This window comes from Pholis gunnellus (genome assembly GCF_910591455.1).
Source record: "Pholis gunnellus genome assembly, chromosome: 14".
NCBI lineage: Eukaryota > Metazoa > Chordata > Actinopteri > Perciformes > Pholidae > Pholis > Pholis gunnellus.
In genome coordinates this window covers 22,976,881-22,998,007 of record NC_136541.1, presented here as the reverse complement: position 1 = coordinate 22,998,007, position 21,127 = coordinate 22,976,881, and the positions used below count along the sequence as shown (strand labels likewise).

The following is a 21,127-nucleotide window of genomic DNA, read 5'->3' as shown; positions in this document are numbered from 1 at the left end:
TGACTGTTCCTCTCTTCTATTCTCCATCGATTGTATGTGAATGTGACGGCAGCAAAGCAAAGAATAGATTCATACAGTAGCACTGCACCAATTACATCATAACTACCTTTAAACACATCACTGCAAAGATGACATTTTATTTGGGCCAGAGTTCAAATTCCTGATGTTTTGTCTTCTCTTTTGTGGAACTATCATGCCTTCAGTTCTGAAAAGAGATGCCAAGCTTCATGTGTTAAAGCTGCATTCTCTCTAGTGTCCATCAGGGGGCGACTCCTCTGGTTGTATAGAAGTCTATGAGAAAATGACTCTACTTCTCTCTTGATTTATTACCTCAGTAAACATTGTAAACATGACTTTATGGTCTCAGGAATTTTAGCACAACATACAGGGTTTTTCAACATTTTGGTACGATTTTATTTTGCATCGTAAAAACTGCGGTTAATTTAAATGAGAAAGTGACAATAAACATATTTTCTCTGTAAAACCAATGAATGTGTTTTCTGCATATAAAAGCTCATCAAATATTCCACATGCTTTGGGATTTTGGTGTCTTTGTTTTCTTTCATAAGTCAGACACGCATTCTTTAATAACGACTCGATGATTAATGATTTACTTAAGGATCAGATTTGAATTCTCCCATAACGTAGCGTCTATCGGCCAGAGGTTGCAGGTCAAGCCACTGCTCTCAAACCCCCGCTGCATTTAACATCAGTCTCTGGTTCAGGTATTCAGCCGACAGCCTGTGCAAGTGATTTTGTCACCAGATATCAATCGTAAGCCGTAGTGAGTCACGTGGTCTCAGAGTTCAGTAAATATGAAATGCAGAAGTACAACAATATTGAGCTGAGATGGATTTACTTCTCACTCTGCACTTTTTCAAGTTTCCCTTTTCTAAGGTCGCAAAGAAAAAATGTATGTAATGCAGCATCGATCAAAAGTTATTGACATGTTGCTTTTCCTCAACGTCCATCAGTCATTTCAGGCACGCCATCAAGCTTACAGTACATCCATCCCTCCAACCCATCGCTCATCCAGTGGAAGCTCCTCTACCACACATTCTTGTTTCTCTCTAAAGTTTCTCTTTAAAGGGGGGGGTTCAGACTATTTGCAGTGGTTTTGTATGAGGTACCCATCCATCTTCAGTGTGTTAACTACAGTAGATGAAAGTCGGCACGCCAAAGAAACAGACAGGAGCAAAGCAATGTACTGCTGTGGACGTATTTCATATCGACATCATGTGTGCTCTATATTTAGAATATTTATCAGGTCTTTACCTCGCTGTCAGACAGCCCTTACTGACGGGGAACTGAAGCCGTGATCTGTGCTCTCTTCATTTTACCTCACAGAACACAGGAGTTGCTGGTCTTTATTCATTGTTTAGTATGTTTGTGTTATTGTGTGTCTTTGGTGGAACTGAACTAACATTTAAAACACCAAAGTCACAAACGCACTAACTAACTAACCGATGGAGGCGACTCCTGTGTTCTGAGAGGTCAAATGACCGTTTATGTCAAAGGAGTCTGGTGGCTTTGAAGAGAGCATAGATGATATTTCCCCATCAGAAAGAGTTGTCTGACGGTATGGTAAAGCGGTAAAAATATTAGAAATATAGCGTACACTTAAACTGATATTGATTTTAGATGTCTTAAATACGTCACTTTGTCAATGCTTTGCTCCTGTGCTGGTTCTCCAAACTCCATCTACTGTAGGTGATACAGCGACTATGGAGAAGAACCTCATACAACCACACTTCTAAACATCCACAATAACCATTTTAATTTACAAATACAAATATGCAGCAGGAGCAGTGGAAATGACCCACGAAGCAGTCTGCTAACTCCAATTTAACTCCAATATTTAATCCGACATTGGATCCAATTTGACATCAACTTTTCATAAACAAGCATTTGGCGCATGTGTCACAATTAAAGAGTGAAACTAAACTAAATCAAGAAGGGGAGTGGCTCGGGAGTGGTCTTTTTACCAAACCGTGTCTTCACAGTCCCGTCACAGCAGCCTGTGAGCAGACAGAGCTGGTGCTGGAGGAGCCATGTCAGTGTGCAAAGGCTGGGAGATGCAGAGCAGACACTGGAGGGAGCCCAGCTTCAGGATATTCTACAATATATTTTAATTTGTCGCAGTAAAATACATAATTACAATTTATTTTGTTAATCCACCAGATGTTTCCATCAAAATAATGGAGACTTTTATGAGTTGAACTGTAATTAAACTACATTGGATGCCATGACTGTGGTTGTGCTGCTGCCATAATTACCAAGTCACGCCTATTAGACATGCTATTTTATTTTCTTCTGTGATTTTTTAATGTTTGCTTTTCTAGTATTAAGAATCCATGTTTTGTGTTCTTTCTACTCTGACATGTGACATGTGAAATAAAACTGGACTGTTGCTCCTCGAGTACACAATCTGACAGATTCTAATTTGATTTCATCTATTCAGGCAAAAACAATTGGGCCACGATTACACACTAGATGAAGGAGCTCCGGGAAGTACATCACATTTTGGCAAATTACTCCTTGACCTTTGTAAAACCTCCAAAATGTGTTCCCGCTCCAGTAGCTCGAGACAAACGCATTACGGTTTATCTGCCATAATTAATTAATCTTCTATGATTTTTCCTTTCTAAATTTTGCTCAGAAAAAATGCATCCCGTTTAAACTAGACGGTTTGTCTTTCTTGTTGTCCCCCGGAGTACAAATGAAGTTGACAGTGGAGACATGAAAACTAATTGATCAGCTCCGTAGACAACTCCCCCGGGGGAAAGTCAGGTCAAGTGCTCCAGACTATCTATTTTCCATTTTCCGGCCCTGCAGTGCCATGGAGCGGAGTCATGGTCACACCTGTAAACAATTAAAGCCACAGCGAGTGATAAACGCCGCCCGTTCTAGAGGCCTTTTGCTGCACTGAGACTCAAGACCAGGGGTGGGCAAACTTTTTGGCTCAGGGGCCACATTGAGTTTTAAAATTTGACAGACGGGCCGGTCCGGTAGCAGATGTTGTGAACTAATATAAATTACAAGTAAAAGCCATTAACTAAAAAGTAAAGAAAACTTACATTTAATTCAGTGGGAACAGTGTTGTTGCTCACATTTTTTTGCCAGTGCATCAAAGTTTGGTGTCAGTTTGGTTGTGGCAATTCTCAGGACAGATCTGAGGTGTTCATCAGTTAACTGGGATCTGTGACGTGATTTGTTGATGTTCATCACGCTGAACGTCTGCTCACACACGTAGGTAGAGCCAAACAACACCAGCATCCTCTGTGCCATCATCCTCATGTTTGGAAACTTAACTTAAGCATAAAACTCGTCCAGTTTAAGGGAGTTGAACTTCGTTAGAAATGATCTCCGTCCATACCAACACACCTGAAAACGAATATCACGTGACTATTCGCATACACTGGGCATGTGGGTGCCGTGTAAACAGGAAGTAGATTGGTTGCTTAGCTAAACAAAATACGACAGAGTAATAAAGTAGTCTTTAATAATGAAAAGTCGTGTTTGATACTTAAGATATTTTCTAAAATCTTCCTCTATTAACTCAAACAGACACAGTTCGTGGAAAGTTTTAGAAGTTTTATTTTTCAGACTTAACGTTAGTTACAGCGCTGCGGGTCTTGCTCTATCTCTGCACATCAAATGTACTTTAAAATCAACACTTACACCTACAAATTTACTAGATTATGGGTCAATAAATGGGGTCAACACAAGTCTCTCACTCATTACCTCAATTTCGTTGTTGTCTGTTCTTACTCGTAGCTCTGCTGGTGTCTGAATTCTCTGTCCTACTGGAGACCATTTCATGTTTTGTTCCTTTACATTTTATCTGCGGACTTCACAATAGTTGTGCAGAACAAAATAAGCATTAATAAGGACAGGAAAGTCCTCCGTTTTGTGTCCATCACCCTCCCTAAAGCCGCTAACTGTGACTTCAGACGTCCGCTCCTAGCGCTGGTCACGCCGCTCGCTAATGGCTCCAATAACAGCTGCTTCCTCCGTAATAATGCAGACTTTAACTGAACAACAGCTGCTAGTAAAGACAACACGGTCAGTAACACCTGTAATCAGTTGTTCATGTTGAATTAACCTGGTAGTCGATCGGTAACCAAGGCTGTTGTTGTTTGTTAGCTTCCGGGTACGGGTCAGGTGATAGTGGTGTGAAGAACCAGGGAAGTACAGTCGTGACTGCTAAGAACCAATGAAGTAGTGAACGCGGGTGTGGGCGTCATATAGACCAGACCCCAGCAAAGGTCAATTGTGTCTGGAGTGCGCCTTCTAGTGGGATCAACTGATACGCCGGGTATTGCAGGAAAAAGGCAAAATTAATGCGGTCTTTACTATAATTTGGACAATTTTGTACCAATATTTGACGGGCCGGATTAAAAAGCCCAACGGGCCGTATATGGCCCGCGGGCCGTAGTTTGCCCATGCCTGCTCAAGACTGTCTCGAACCGCAGCGAGTTTACAAGTCGTTAACAATGAGTTAATAAGCAAACCAAATGTGCATCAAAATGTTATTATATAGCACAGACAACTGCTTGTCCACTAAGTTGCACATGCAGGAAGGCGGAGCTTCCCTTTTTCCACTGAGTTCTAAAATTCAAAACCGTATGACCCTGATGGATAACAGAAATATTGGGACCCTTCGCTAAGCCTGCTGCTACTCCATCAAGGTGTCAGAGCTCCATGGAGCCCACACTGTCACTAACTGCACTCCCTGAATAGATATGATCACATTTTTGGAAAAGCTAAAAATGCAATTTCAGAGAAAAGCATACAGAAGGGTCTACAACATGTTGTTCAACATGTGTTTGAAGGATAAATCCATGATATCAAACTGATTCAGCGGAGAAAACAGTTAAAAAGCTAAAGATAGAAGCTAAAGCTACAGATCACAGTGTGAAAGTGAACCACCACATCACCTGGAGATCCAGACAGAAGACGATGATATTAAGGAATTAAAAAGTGCAGACATTCAGTATACCTTCAGTAGCTAGCGTAGCATAGAAGTGCTAACTCTAGTTAGTGACATGCTAACATACTCTGCTAATGCTAGCTCTACAGGTTTTGACGTAGAAACGTAATGTTTTAGAAACGTATTTCTGCTTCCAACAGTTGAACACTAACTCGAAATCAACAAAACCAGCCCGAAGATGAAGACTACATCTCTTCTCTCTGCCTGTTGTCAACCACAAATGTATTGACTTCATATTAGTAATAGCCTCATCAATTTACCATTCCATACTATAAGATGTACCTGCCTTTTATGTAAAAAATATCCTCTATCTCTGTATGAAAACTGAATCCATTGACATCAAGTATTTTGGCTAGTACACAATACTATGGGGTCAGATCAGTCTCAATAATTGCAAATGCACACAGAAAGACTCACAAATGCAAACAGAACAATTCACAAATATATTCCAATGCACAAATAAATAAATTACGATTTATATAAATGTAAAAAAAAATCACAAATATATTTCTGCATTTGTATGTATTTGTTTGTGGATTTGTATGTATTTATTTGTGGATCGCACTGCATTTATTTGTAAATCGCTTCACATTTATTTGTGGGTTTATGAGACTCTCCTGACGTCGCTGGATTCACAAATGCGTTTTTTTCAACATAGACCTATCTGTAGCCAATCAGATGTCAGCCTCATTTTCAACCAATCACATGAGCGCAGCTCCCCCCTCCCCTCCCCACGAGACTGGCAGCTTTGTTGAATCAGGAAATAAATATTGTAGCCGTCTGTGTTCACCCAGAGCTCTACGATACCTCATATCAGTAGAGACCGGACCAAACTATGTGTATAAATGTTATTTCGGAGTCCCTTTTTGTTGGTTTATAATAAGAATATATTTGTGAATTGTTCTGTGCGCATTTTTGAATCTTTCTGTTTGCATTTGTGAATCTTTCTGTTTGCATTTGTGAGTCTTTCAGTGTGCATTTGCAATTATTGAGACTGATCTGACCCCATACAATACTCCATATTACAAATGTACCTGACAGCAAAGACGTACCAGGAGAAGTGAAGGTGTCATTTTTTGATGCTTGACATTACATTGCTTGACACAACCCATTGTTGCATACATGTTAGTTTTAGTAATATGTCAGACAAAAGTTCCTCTAAAGCCCTTATGTGTTGATCTGTTAATGATACACAAGAAAAACACTTGACTTTGATGGCATATGTCTGTTTTTGTCGAAAAATGAAATAATCTCAGTGAAAATTGATGCAGTCTAGTTCGTCAGATGTTTGGTGTTCATGGGTGTTCACAGCCATTGCTGTGGACCACAACGCATGCACTGTCCCCAGGGACTGAGAACCTTTGGAAGTCCTCCTGCATTTTAAGAGCAGGGACCAGGGTCTAAATTAAGATTAACGGACATTTGACACCTATAAAGGCCATGGTCGTACTATCTGAAAGTACAAGAACTTTCAGGGTGGGATTTGCAGGGATGATCGTCGCCTCTTCAACTCGTGTGGCGCTTCATTCATAAACCAACAAAGTATCGATTCAGGACCATTGAGGACGAGGGGAGAGCATTTATCTTCCTTTAACATAATTCAAAGTACAGTAAGGCTTTGTCTTCACTTTCTTGCTCATTTAAAAAAAAGAGAAGGTGCAGCGGTGCTGTAAAAGTTATTTTCTGAATACTTATTATTTCTTCTGTTTCACAGCGGTTACGTTCTGAAGCACAAATGAATAACCAACAAACTCTCAGCAGATGATTTAGTGTGCAGATAGACGCTCTCCTCTGCATTTCATTCACTACGTCCAACGTGCGGCAGTAAAAAAACAAGATGTAATTTAGAAACACTGAACTGCAGCCACCAGCAGCCCTCACCCCAAGTCATGTTGCTTTTTATTTGTCAGCGGACTAACTTGCTTAAGATTCATAAGTCTTTAGATCGCTATGGAAACGCGGTTGAAGTTCTAAAAAAAGCTAATGGAGGTCATGTTGTAATAATGGAGAAACTACTGGCCTGATTTTCATGAAACTCGGTGGAAGAGTGTCTCGTGGGCCCAAGAAGAACCCATTTCATTTTGGAGCTGATACGAATTGTGGGACGGATTTATGAAACTCTTGGTTGAGGTATGTGCCCTCCCATGACCTTGTGGTTGACTATGGTTGACATAACAAACTTAATGTGTAATGCGTCATTGAGTCATTAATTAAAAAGCTCTGCATTTCAAAGTTACTGTATGTTCTCACTGTAAAAATGTCCCCCTGCGAGCTGCCTATGGACGACTATGAAATCTTTCTCTTTTACTTTTTCTTCACTTTTTCATCTCTTTGCTTCTTGCTCAGTTGTCACTGCAAATAACATTTGGCTTTCTTTCTTTTTTTCACAGATTTAGATCAACAAATGTTTGCACTCTCGAACTCTTTATAAGAAGCAGTGCCAGCTGTGTGACGCCAGGGGAAAAATGCCTGCACGGCGACAGAAAACGAGAAGACACTTGATTCATCGCAGGCGCACAAGGCGATGAAATCGGGTCATAGTGCCTTTGTTAGTGCAACAACTTCTTGGCGTTACCACCACTCGTGTTATTGGCCAGTGCTGTTTGTCTGACAGCCAATTCAAGAATTACAGGGTTTGTAAGTTGGGCTGACTACGGTTCAACAAAATTACATTTTGTTCATGATCAAATAACCTGATTCTTGTTTAGCATCGGTTTAGCTTCTTCAAAGTTTTTTTATTTCCCATGAATATTAGACATGACTTAAAGAGGTTAAACAGAGTTTAAATAACTGTTGTAGGATAAAGTACACCCTTAACCACCATAATAAATATCTCTATGGACTGTATTCTCCGTGGATTTGACAACGGAAGCTGGTCAAGCCAGAGAGGAGAGAGCGTGTTTATTGAACTAACAATCCCGGTACGGGACAGAGCCGATTTATGTCGTGTCCTCGGCTCACCTGTCTCCGGGTCACACTGGTGCTCACAGGGGTCCAGGAGGCGTCGTCCGCACAGCTCGCCGACCCAGGGCCCGCTGGTATTCTGCTGGTAGTACAACAAGATCTGTGCCGGGTTCAGCCAGTCTGAGGCGTCCAGCTGGCTCCCCTGCAGCAAAATGAACCTGGATCCTGAGGAGGACGGAGGGAGGAGGGATGAAATGAAAGGATACAAGAGAGAGGGAAGAAATGAGAGAAGGAACAGCGTGGTTACATCCAAATTCGAAGGAAAGAAGTGACACGAATGATGCAAATACGAGGGAATCACTCCATCCGCCTATAAGTGAGCGGTGAAATATTTAAACTAGGGCGAGAAATTGTGTCATAAAAGTCCATCAGCGCTGAGATCCTGATGTTGTTTAATCACAAAAATCATGTGGTCGTCTGTGGCAACAACCACAGCTCTAGGATCTGGAAGATAGAGGACTACGTATTTAAATGGATGTGTATAAACCATAGAGTGTCTATGGTACAAACAATAACTACAGTGTTAGCATAGCATAGCCCCGAACTCCATTCAGAAAACAAGCTTTTACAAGTCGTATGATTGTCGACTAGTGGACTTTTTACACAGCATCATTACGTAGGCATCCTATAGTATAAGTATAATCTGTTTGTTGTTTGGTTCATACAGCTTGTAAACCAGTCAATATGTTGTTTGCAAGATACAGCTCACAAGAAGTTCACCTAATGTTGTGAACCCAGCAAGCGTTTGGTTTCCCGACTCGTCTCGGACTTCCACAACATGTACAAAGCAAGCAACAGTGGTTATCTCAGCCATGGTTGATGGCGGTAAGCCCCTCTTTCTCTTCGGCTCATCTAGAGTGACGCACGTAACGCACAACTAATCCCTTTGGCCAATGCCGCGTCAGCAATACGAGGCAACATTTCACTTTGCGTTTGGTGTGAACATAGCTTTAGAGGTGAGGGAAAACAAAACCCCTCAAAATGAAATAGTTTGCAGTAAATCAAATAAAAGCCTCAAACAAGCTTCTCAGCTACTACTGTGATATTTGAAAGATAATCATCATTATTTAGTATCATTAAAGCAGGAGCTGAGATCCAGCCAGGGCAACGAACGCTGAACAATCTGATGAAACACCTGTAATGTTGCTTATTTATCAGTAACCACAGGCTGCCACTTTGCTGCCCGGCAGTCACACGTGTTGCAAGAGGAGGAAGGCAACGGTGAAGAAAACATTGGTTTGAATTGTGTGTTCACATTCCCCGCGGTGTTTGGATTAAAATGTGTGAGGATTAGAATGGTGGAGGTTCTGACAATGTCATCAATAAATAAACGGCATGTTAGTGCTGTTTGCACAGCTTACTTTATGCCTTTGTTCGACCTTGCCGTCATAATGGTGCAGTGGGAGATTGTGTTATGGACTTCCCTCCTTTTCATGACTTTACATACACTGTGCATCACATTCAGTTGTGATTTAAGGTGATGGCACCGACTAACTCGGCCACACGTCCTGGTGACTGTAGCCGGAAGGTAACTCGGCTCATGTTGAGCGTCTGTCAGAAAAAATCTCTCCTCAAACTCAGAAACTTTTCAGGCTGCTCGTGAGTTTTACCTTGAAGAAACACCAACTATTAACAAGTAACACATAGATCTTCACACGTGTGTTATTAGACATGAATACAGCAACGTGATGGCATTAGTGTTGAACCCCAGTGTCAGGGCAACACATCGTCTACGTCTGCAAACAATTAAGGCTCCATTCAATTTAAGATTGAATGAATTAATACAAAATTAGAAGTGATTTAGCTGCACATGTTTATAAGTGAAAGGTGAGTATGGAAACTGACTTAGAATCTTGACAATTTTCATAAGCTGCATCGTACATATTTAAATTCTGGACATTTGATCAGTTGGGCTTAATTGTGACAAACATTTATTTCACAAAAACAACATTTCACAAAACGTGATTTTTCACAAAACTAAATGCCAGAAACAAAACTGCAATTCAAAGAACACAACATTTTCACAAAATATAATGACAGTTCAATAAAAAACAAAAGCAAAACAGGAAACATAACCACATATTGACATTCTGAAATGTTATATTTTCTGGTTTTGCTAAACGTCATTGGGATTTGGGAAATGTTGAGTTTTGACTGTCAAGGCCACCACAAAAACGAGACAAGGACTGCATTAGTCCGACTTATCTGCAATTATTACCAATATAAAAGTCAAATTGTTACTTTGAATACACTGAGTCATCAAAGGCTTTGCAGCTTCAATACTTTACTGAAGTGGGCCAGGCAGGACCATATTAATGTGTGGAATATCTCCTAATGCATGTTGTATTTAAAGACATGCAATAAGTTGAAAATAAAACCATCCAAACCAAAGAATACAGCCACGAGTCCAGCGCTGGCAGACGGAGGCCCCTGCACACCTTACACAGCAGGAGTCACTCTGTAAATTAGCAGCAGCCCCGCCCGTTTGCAAACAGCTGCACTGGGCATGTTAAATGACTTGTTGGCCGGCTCTGTGCGTCCCAGTTAGGGCCGTCCCCTTTGACGAGCACATATAAAATAGAGCACACACTGCAAATGGCCGGACACATCTTGTTGTCTAATTGCGGTGAGTCATAAAGCTGCTCGATAAATCTTTCAAACTTTATACACCAATCAGTAATGTTTCTTTTTTTACGGCACATTTTATGTCCGACAGTACTCTATGTCTGAATGTTGGATATGTCATTTTTGTATTTTTCCATTATGAAATGGATTCTTACATCAAACATAAATGTTTTGGGTTTCCAAAAAAGAATGCAGGAATATTCTTCTGACTTTACGTTAACTGACTACAGTCCAAGATGGCCATCCCATGGAACCTTGACATTTCAGTCACTCAGCGGCTCATAACATGTGTTACAGGAAGAGTGTTAAAACCTCTCTATTTTTAAATTGTGATGGTTGAATAACACTAGGAATTGTGAGATTTAATGAGAAGAGTAAATATTGTGTATATTTTACTGGTTAATAGTAGCTGAAGACTGAACACAGCAAACAGGGAAAATTCCCAGGTTCGCCTGAACAAAAAGCACTTTCATTTTTTAAATAAGGCCCTGGCAAGCCTAAAAACATTCCCAATTCATAGCAAAAACGGTGCAGGTGCCTCACAAAAAGATTTGGTGTAAATGAAGTGAAGCAAACCCCAGTTATAGCAGTTTGTGTATGAAAAAACATGCCAAATTCTCATTTTCGAACCAGGATTTGCAGCTGTTCCATTGTACTTTTATATACTATATAACTATATATTTCACTATATTTCACTTTTTTTATCACTCATATTGTAAAATCATATCTCTCCTCCATGCATTTTCCTCGTCTCTGTCTGTGTGTATGAAGCCCTTGCTAAGCCTATGGTGGGCGCATCTTATCATGTGACCACTTGTTAGAACCGGGTGGTTATTTCAAACACACCCGAATGTTCCATGAAGTGATTGACAGAATTTTCAGCCACTAAAACTCCAAAACTGTGCCGTGGTCCCCCGTGAAACACCATGCCATGAGATATTATAAAGACATTCATGGTTCCCAGAGGATGAATCATAATGACTCCTGAATGTTCCTCTACTACCACTATGGGGTTTACATTCGTGGTTGTAAGTGAAAACCGCTCAACAAGCTGCTTACGTGGCTGTAGACTGTTTGTCCCTCTGTACCGTCCTGAAGGCATTGTTTTCTGTGATATTTTCAACATCCCTCAAATTTCATGAGCAGCTGAGTGACTGGTATTATTAGGTTGCGGTAGATGGCCAGTGATGGCTTCAGATGTCATTTGGACACGTATCAGACAAGACACAGATGGCAGTGGGAAACCTGTTTCCACAAAATACAATTTGAGATGATAAACCTTGCCCACATTTCTATTTGAGACTCCAGGTTAGTCATATAGAAAAGTTTGTCCTGTCCTTTGTCACAGAATATCTTGAATAGCAGTAGATGTTGTTATCCTGTGTGAACAGATGATTACTTTCCCTGATGTGAAAGGAAAGGAGAAAGGTGTCGCTGCACGTTTTCTGTGCTTTTCTTCACAGTATTCCAGGGCAGACACATGCGCAGCTGTGGCATTAATAGCTTCTTTCCCCGGTGGCGGAATCCAGATTCTCATCTGATTCGCCGTGACATCGAAATCAAGTCTGATGAGATTGTGGAGACATTCATAGAAACATTCTAAATCGATCCCAGTTTTGTAATTCAACAGGCAGATTCGCCATCTTTCATCTCTGCTTTCAAAGTTCTCCTCCTGGAGGCCTCCCTGGAATCTTAATACCTCCCTGGCAGGCCGGCTCGTACCGCCGGGAAAGCAGCAGCGCTTCAAATCAAATCAGACCTCTGGATGATAGATGAGTGAGTCCTAGTCGCAGTCTATAACATATCTACACTCCCATCTCACTCCCCTGACAGCTGAAAAAATCCACTGAGCCGGTGCTTGGACCCTTTATCCGCAGGTGTTACATGGAAATTCATTATCGAGGTGGTTCGACGAATCAGAGGGCGCGAGGGTAAGAGTGAGGGAGGGGTTTGCAGCAGGTGGTCACTGCGACCTGGCCTCATTGTGCTGTGATGCTTTGAGGGCACATCTGTCGTGTGGTCTCACATGGGAAACTGGGAGGGGGGGGGGTGTTCGACCTGGCATTTACCTTTGTCTTAGCTCAACCGCAAAAATCCCGGGCGGTCCCGTTTGAGAGAAATAACGAGCCGCAATCCGGCGGGAAAAATGCCAGCTCAGCCCCCCCTTTGGGCTTTGAGCGCCCACAACAGCATATGTGTGTGTGTGTGTGTGTGTGTGTGTGTGTGTGTGTGTGTGTGTGTGTGTGTGTGTGTGTGTGTGTGTGTGTAGGTGTGTATGCGTGTGTGAGAGAGGCTTCAACCACAAAGTCTTACCGTCAGCGATGAGGTGCTCCGGCACATGTAGGATGACCCGTACCGAGAGGCTGCAGGACATGTGTGAGGAGTAGACGAGGCCGATCACGCAGCTGATGACGCTGATCAAAGTCAGGGTGGTCTTATTGATGGGGCTCCGCGGGGAACCTGCTGCCGGGGGGAGAGACAAACGCACAGGGAGGGGAGCGGGGGAGAGAGGTGGGAACAACAAACGATGGAGATGTGTGAAGCAGTTTCTTTTTTTTACCCCCCCTCCTGCCCCCCCACATGCCCCTCCAGGCACACATGCACACAGCTGCACCAATCACAAACGCACACCGCTTACATGGGGAGTCGTTTTTACAAACAAGCCAGAAGGAATGGGCTTAGCGACCATGAAAAGGACCTTTAGGATCAAAAAACCTCAAGGCCTATGGGAGCTTTAGACCAGGCATAGCTCAGTGGCACAGAAATAAGGTTTACCATTGAAGGGTTTTAACATCCAAGCTGGGATGTGAGGGATAAAATATAAAAAGAAGAGACACGGGCCTCAATAAAAGTGGTTCAGAGGTTGTTTTGCCATCTTCCTTCTACTCTCCCTCTCTGCCCGAGTAGAGAACGCCTCCCTTATCTCTTTTACTCCAGAGTGCAACACAGAATGTGTTAAACGTGATCCACAGGGGCATGCATACATGCACGCACACACACACACACACACACACACACACACACACACACACAAGTCACAGTGACCTTGAATAAAGCCACTCACACTCTGTTTATTTTCTCACCGGTAGAATAACTCTAGATTACGTTGTCACTTTTTAAATTACTCTGGCAGTGTTTTGCTGCCGAAGGCGATCCTTTAAACAAAAGCCAAAGTAGAAAGCTGACCTATCGTATTATGTGTAAAGTTAGTTTATTCAATCAAGTGACTCACCCAGAATTATAAAACAATATGAATGTGCGGCATCATTTTATCTTCTGCTTTTTTTTTTTGTATAAAAAGTTTATTTAATTGAATTATCACAACATTCAAAAGTATCTCCATTAGGCTTTTACATAAACGAAGTTGAACATTTCGATATTGCCATCATACCTCCGACTTGACGAAACGCTCCATGAATCATTCCTTTTTCCTCTGGATGTAAACAACATAGTCGCGGCAGCGCTGCAGCTCCATTCTATTCTTAAGCCTCGCTCTAATTAAAGGTGTTGGCTACACTTCTGGAGGCATCGCCGTGTTTGTGGCACCTGAGCACACGACGGGGGAGCAATTGGCCCCGAGGCGTTGTGGAGGCTTGTAACGCCGTCTGACAGCAGCTATTATTTTGAGGGCATTGTCTCTTTTATTCCATTTATTTCCTCCCACACCCCGTTACTGTACGTGGAAGCTGTGAGGACGCGGCATGCTGACGGACAAAGCGTGCTGCACCACATCACTCTGACACATGTGCACAGGCTCCTCCTGAGAAACAATATTTGCGTGGAATATTATTTCAAAAATACGGAGTTAGATCGACGTCTGATCTCGTCGACTTGTTTGATTCCAGTCAACAAGATTGAGATCAGCATTGCATGCTCACATTAACTGTTCCAAACACACACAGCTATGTACATACACAGCACACCGTGGACACAAACTCCATGTATGTGCTTTTGAAAAGGGGGCACAATCATGAGTGCACACAACACCATGGAGCCATCCATCTGCTATATGCACTGCAAAGGTTACTTGTCATGCGTCATGGCGAAGGTAATACCATCAGACGGCGGGATAAACTGTCTGTGGGTGTGCGAGTCGTCCTTACCCCCTGAGCCCCACGCGCTGTTGGCGTTACCATTTCTCATACCTCGACTCCGGCGGCGGCTGCGGTTTGGGTCGGTGTAAAAGGCCAGCTGAGGCTCGCTGTCTGCCTCCGTTCCAGAGTCCCCGTCTGGGTTCAAGAACGTTGAACCCGCTGTTGGATTCAAACATTAAAAAAGAAGAAGAAATGAAATAAAAGATACACCTACAATGAGAGGGGGAAATAAAAGGTCTGGACCAATGGTGGGGAGGTTTTTGCCCTTAAGTTTGCCTCATGGTGGATGTCAGAGAAAGGGCAGCCAGTGATGCTGCTGCTGGACTCAGCAGTTGGAACAGATCATAAAAATGTCCTTCAATCAATAATTGAAATGTAGGTTAATGTCTTTTGTTTGAGCTACTTCATTCACTGAACCAGCCAGAAGACGATATCATCCATCCTTGACTGAAACCATATAAGAGGAACTGTGATCATCAGACTTGAACACAATGCAGCTCCTTGACTTTGCTCTGTGCTGGATAAGTGAACGGTTTGTTGCTGAGTGCAGTTTGAGTGAATCGTACCTCAGGCTGGGCAGTTTATTACAAAACAGAAATGTTTGAACCTTCAAAGTTTCACTGTTTTAAATATCCACAGTGGATGACAAATGGAGCTCACTAACGGGTAATCTCTGTCTCTCCTCTCCTTGTAATTACTCTATCAGCTGATTGGGGGCGTGCACTTTTAACTATGCAACCAGATGCGGCACAGTTTCCTTAAGCCAATCATATCTGTGCGGTCAACTTTAAAAGTGTTCTCTCTGCTGCTGTCAGTTGTCATTTCAGCTAAGCAGACGCGAGGCGAAACAATTCCCCTTACCCCTTTAAACATCTAGTTGTGGGTAAATGAGACAATGACGGATCCCGACTTTGATCGTTTCTGGAAGAGTCGGCATTCAGCCCGCCAGGTGGCCGGCGCAGGAGCACTCGCCCAGCGCGGCGCAGCAGCTCCCCACAGACAAGCAAGAGGCCCTCTTGGCTCAGCTAGAAGTTCGCGGTGGTATCCGAGTAAGGCTATCAGTTACTCGCGATCAGTCGATCCATCGCCGGTGGGCGCACCGGAAGAATCAGGCTCATCCCGAGCTCCGCGGGCGGAGTCGCGTCCCGTACTCTTTCCCCACCAGCAACTCCTGGCCTCCATTGCAGACAACACCGTAATTTCCATTGGGTAGCTTCATCCACTCCGTCGATGCTGGTCTTCAATCTCTGGTAAACGATGCTGCTTCTATTATATTAACATCGGCGCCACCAGGACTCCATGCGGCAACCAGTAGCCATGTTAAATGAGCTCCACAGGACAGTTCAGGCTCCTCGCGGTTTAACAGAGACTTTGTTTCCGTGCCTCGTCATTTACCGACAAATGAGGAAATCATGGGTCTGACACACGTCTGGAGCTCCGGAGCATCACTCATTTAATCAGTATGATAGCGCCTGTTCCAGTAGTGGAAGTGAAGCGCGTTCACGAGACTACAATCATTATGAGCGGGAATAAACACAACTAAGCAGCAGTTAAACTTAGTTTATCATCTCCGTAGTGAAGGGCGCGATGTGTACTCGAGGCAGGTAATCACGGCAGGCGCGTGATGCGGGTAGGCCCGCAAGTGGTCACGGTTTGGTCATGCACCTCCGAATTCAATCTGGCACGGGCTGTGCTCATGATCAATGGTATATCACAAATAGTGCACTGATAAAACACTGACATGTCTGGGGATTATAGGAGATGGGCCAATTCGTTTGAGATGCTTCAGAACAGCAGGGTTTAATTTGAGTAAATGTTTGGCAGCCAAATCCAATAGTTTACAGGATATTTAACCTTTGTTTCTTTATGATACATGTAATACTTTACTTCTTTCCTAACAGGGCTTGGCTAAGGCGATAAGTAGTTCATGAATATGAGGCTACAGCTGGCTACAATCCCTCCTCGGCATTGTGGAGGTTGGTTCATGGCTTGTTAGCTATACCAACATTCTATGGGTATATCTATGAGTAACACTCGTCTTTTATTCTTCACAGCCATGTTGTTTGTACGCCTCTGGTGTTTTAGACAATAATAACGCATAGAGCTGGGTATTGAAGTAGAGTTCTACAAAGTCCAATTTGAGAGTTCCTCATGCAAAGGTCCGGAACATCAAAGTGCGTGATAATTTAGTCCCATATAATGGACGTAGCCCAACAGTTGTATAAACGTTTGTATGTAGCCAGCAGCTGATTATTAAATCAAGAAGTCGAAGGAATATGTCAGGTAAGTAAGGGTTGCTTTTATAGTTTAAATGACATAACAGAAGCTTTTTAAGAACTTTCATCTTAAAAAATAAAGTACCTAATTTAATGGAACTGTATCGCTACGCAGTGTTAGAATTCAGTGCAATCATGGTGATGCGATGTAAAGGAAAGTATGACATTACAGCGTATCTTAAAGAGGATTGTGTGCAGCAACGTTATTTGTGGTTTAAACCACTTGGTTCAGCTCTATTCCTCTTTTTACATCATAGTTGGGCAGTGAAATCATGCGATAGGATTCTGATTATTGGGCTCGTAGCTCATATCAGTACCTCTATTTTGGAGTGAGTGGGTGCGTTTGCTCAAAAGATGTTGCTTAGTGGCGCTTCACCTGGCTGCTTTGTATAATCGTAATGGTCTCTGGACATATGAAACACACTGGGTTAAACTGCAGGGGAGGAATGGACATGTAAGAGTCTGTCCATATTGGTTAAGGTGGATTAGTGGCAAAACATACTTGGACATTTATACATAGTCTAATCGCCTCAATTGAAGCTCTTCCCCTAGGGATGCGCTTTTCCTCTCCTGCTCGTTGGACATGGCATCTTCCTTTTCCTAAGATGCACAATCTACCTTGATGACAGGTGCTGCGCTGACCTGTGTGTCAGATCGCTGTGCAGTCACTGGAATGGTGTAACATTCTACAAACAAGCTGGTGATTTTCGCTGATTTACTAAAACGTCGACACGGATGCAGGCCATCCACGGGTTTTGGGGGGGTTCTGTCAAGGCCTGTGGTTTACTAGACTCAAAGGGTAACTCAAGCTCATTAAAGCCTTAAAAATGTGTACGGTAAGTGATGCATATAACTGGTGGTGGTGTCATGTTGACTTTGTTTCCGGCATTTTTGCATGTCATTTAATTTGTCCAATAGCATTATCTCATTCATGCAAAATGTTCTTTATATTATCTCTAAAGCTACCTCTCGCATTCTATGCCAGTGGATCTTCGCATCACGGTATAAGACATTGGCTCTCAAGTCTGTTGGACTCACACCATTGTGGTCTAATTGGTACGTGACTTGGCTGGTAACTCATGGCTTAAACACTCCAAATGCGGCGGTGCTGCACAGTAGTTGTGGCTTAGATAGACTGGGTTTTGCCCTTTCAAATCCATGCTTAAGTACCTCTGGGTACGACCTATTAGTTGCTACACTATTCTTACCCCATGTAACATTCCTTTATCCAAAACGTGGTAGCAGTTGGAGGTTATCCTCACTAGACTCAACTTCTCACCTCAGCTACACTCTGGGCACTCTTTTTAGAATAGGGCCGCTACTTCAGCAGCTAACCAAGGCATCTCCTCTACTACCCTACAAAATTGGGTCGTTGGTCATCCTCTGCCTTAAAGTCTTACGTCCACTCTGATCTCAACACCATCCTTGAGAAGCAAGATCATTGAAGCCTTAAAATCCGGTAAGGAATGTATATAACTGGTGGTGGTGACATGTTCACGTCGATTGTTATATTATTGATAGGTCATATTACTAGTATCGGCTCATAGCAGGGGATAGCATTATATCCTTCTGAAAATGTTCCTTCTAATAACACTAAAGATATTTCTCTAGCGTGCTAATGGATAGTCTCTCATCACGGTATAATACCGTGCCCTCCCTGCTGTGTTTACCGTACTCTATTTTCCTCTGGTGTGACTCGACCGTTTTCCCCATCTGATTGGTCTAACACTTTCTCAATCTCCTGGTCTCACGTGACCTGGCTTATCGTGACTGTGTTTCCTAGGTGACCGTGACCTGGCTTAACGTGTCTGTTTCCTGGACCGACGGGACCGCTTTCCATTCCCAAAAGAAAGATGGGTCTGAGGTGCCCTATTTCTCATTTCCTGGTCCAAGTGAAGAGAGACCGGTCCAAGGACACAATTTCTAGTTTCTCAGTCAGAATGACAACATTTCTAGTTTCGCGGTCCGAATGTTGTGAGACCTGTCAAAAGCTTGACATACGTTCTAGTTTCCCGGGTGGCCCGGTCTGGTTGTGCTGAGGCAGCAAGACCCCAACCGTGCTGTTCTGCGTTCTCCCTTGAACCCCCCTATTCTGCGCTGCGGTCTAAACGTGACCCCCGACTATCCTAAGCTGCGGTCTAACCTGACCCAACATATCCTTGTCTGCGGTCTAGCTTGACCCTCACCTATCCCGTCCTGCGCTCGGGCCCTCCGCAGGGCCGACCCACCATATATTTCGGGATCTGTTGAAATCCTACCATACTTCACTATGGGCTATCTAGACCCGCACTATCCTGTATCTGCGGTCTAACCTGTCCTAGTCTGCAGTTCTTCGTGACATTCTTCTATCCTTGGCTTTGACTAACCTTGACCTCTTACCTCTGGTCTAACATCTACTCACTCACGTTCTAGCCTTGAATTCCCTCGTGACTAATTTTCTATGTTCTTAGGAAATTCACCACAGCAGTAAGGTATTTATTTATTTATATAAATACATTTCTTTTGGGGGATTAGGCCTATTGGACCGCAGTATCCCTACCCTCGGTGATAGTACTTCATGATGGAGTCCAATCGCCAAAGACTTTGCACTTTTCATATTTGCATGTGTAATAAATCATTGTTAAACTATAAAACAAGTCTCTCCTGATTGAACTGATATTTTGGGATTATTTTGAATACATGTAATGCTTTAGTCTTTTACATTTGCAATATATATGGACAAAAATATACTGTAGTGTATATACTGGGAGGTGTCATAGATGTAACAGTAACTCAGATATTGTTTTTTAATTGAATAATCCTTTAGTCTATCAAATGTCAGGGAATAGTGAAAACTATAAAGTTACATGTTAGACCTGATTAGTGGGAACCAGCAGCTGGTTGTACATCAAAAATAATATTTAAGTATGTGGCATATTGACAGCTCTGTTTTGAATACAGGGTCACCAATATATTGGCTGCTGGTAGATGGCAGATTGTTCTTTTGGTTTTGTTTATTTGGGACGGTTTTAGTGGTTTACTTTTAGTGGTTTGCCTCCGATGAACGAGTGACAGCGTATAATGACATCACAGAGCGACAGCAGATGTATACAGCTAACTGTGAGTCAAGGGTTAACTTCAACCAAGTTGGTGATTGTTGGAATTACGGTTTTTGTTGCGTTTTATTGTGTTTCTGCTGAGTTTGAATGTGTTTTACGATGACTTACAAGGAGAGGTGCCAGAATATTTCCTTAATCTAGTAGTGTAAAAAAGATGAGGGCTTGTGAACGTACCGCTCGACATTCATCGTTCTACATTGTGAATAACATTTCAAGGTAAACGTATTTTGTCTGGTGGATTACATTTTATTTTGATGTATCACAAATTTAAAAAAAAATAAAATGCTCATAGACAAGCCTTCATGAACAATTCTACTCAACTGGGGGGAAAAGAAGCAGAATAAATGTAAAAGAAGGTTTGTTTGGGATGATAATCCCACTTAAAGCATTTAATCATTGTCCATTTTGCACTTGGGTGAGATAGTAAATGTAGGAGGCAAGAATAGAGCTTGAATAGGTCCGTCATTTAAAGCTACGATATGATCCTAAGGACGAGGTACAAAAACTGCTCTTACAATACAACTTGTCTGTACTGCGTTTCAGTGTGATTCAGCAGAGGCATTAGCTGTATTTAGAGGGCATGTATTGAGGTTTGTCTTACAAGTGTTTAGCGGATTGCAAATCACAAAGTGAGGGGGAAAATCCATCAAAGCAGCAAAGATTTGCTGCCTCAGCGGGACGTGTGTGTGTGAACTGAAACAAAACTGGAGCTAACATTGCACAGCGACAAGAGCTGATCCCAGACAAAGACGCGGCGTTTGATTAAACTGGAGAAGATCCCTCCGAAAAAACAGAAGAAATGACGTGGGAATGAAAACACTGCTGGCAGTAACGACAATGTGGCAGACTGAGAAGGACTTTCTCATGACAGCAGCCTCATCAGCTCCTCATACTGTCGCTTTGAGAAGAAATGAATGCGTAGTGTAAATATTATTGGCAGCCGTGACTATCTGACGGCGCAGATGTTGCCGTTGCTTCACTTCACAAGTGGGGAGGCAGATTTTCTTTTTGATGACACCATTGTTTCAGCAGCATTTCACACGACTGATTTAATAACAAAGCAATATTCACTGCACA

The 21,127-nt window shown here is 42.6% G+C and overlaps 1 protein-coding gene across 1 annotated transcript in view; it reads right to left on the bottom strand.

The window, feature by feature from the left end:
• Positions 1–21,127, bottom strand: part of astn1 (astrotactin 1) — a gene marked incomplete at both ends in the record, with an annotated part of 365,883 nt that overhangs the window by 250,879 nt on the left and 93,877 nt on the right. Inside the window, 3 exons of the mRNA XM_079173654.1 lie at positions 7,955–8,122; positions 12,896–13,045; positions 14,686–14,835. Of these exons, the coding sequence (XP_079029780.1) occupies positions 7,955–8,122; positions 12,896–13,045; positions 14,686–14,835 (468 nt within the window). The remainder of the gene's footprint in view (positions 1–7,954; positions 8,123–12,895; positions 13,046–14,685; positions 14,836–21,127) is intronic.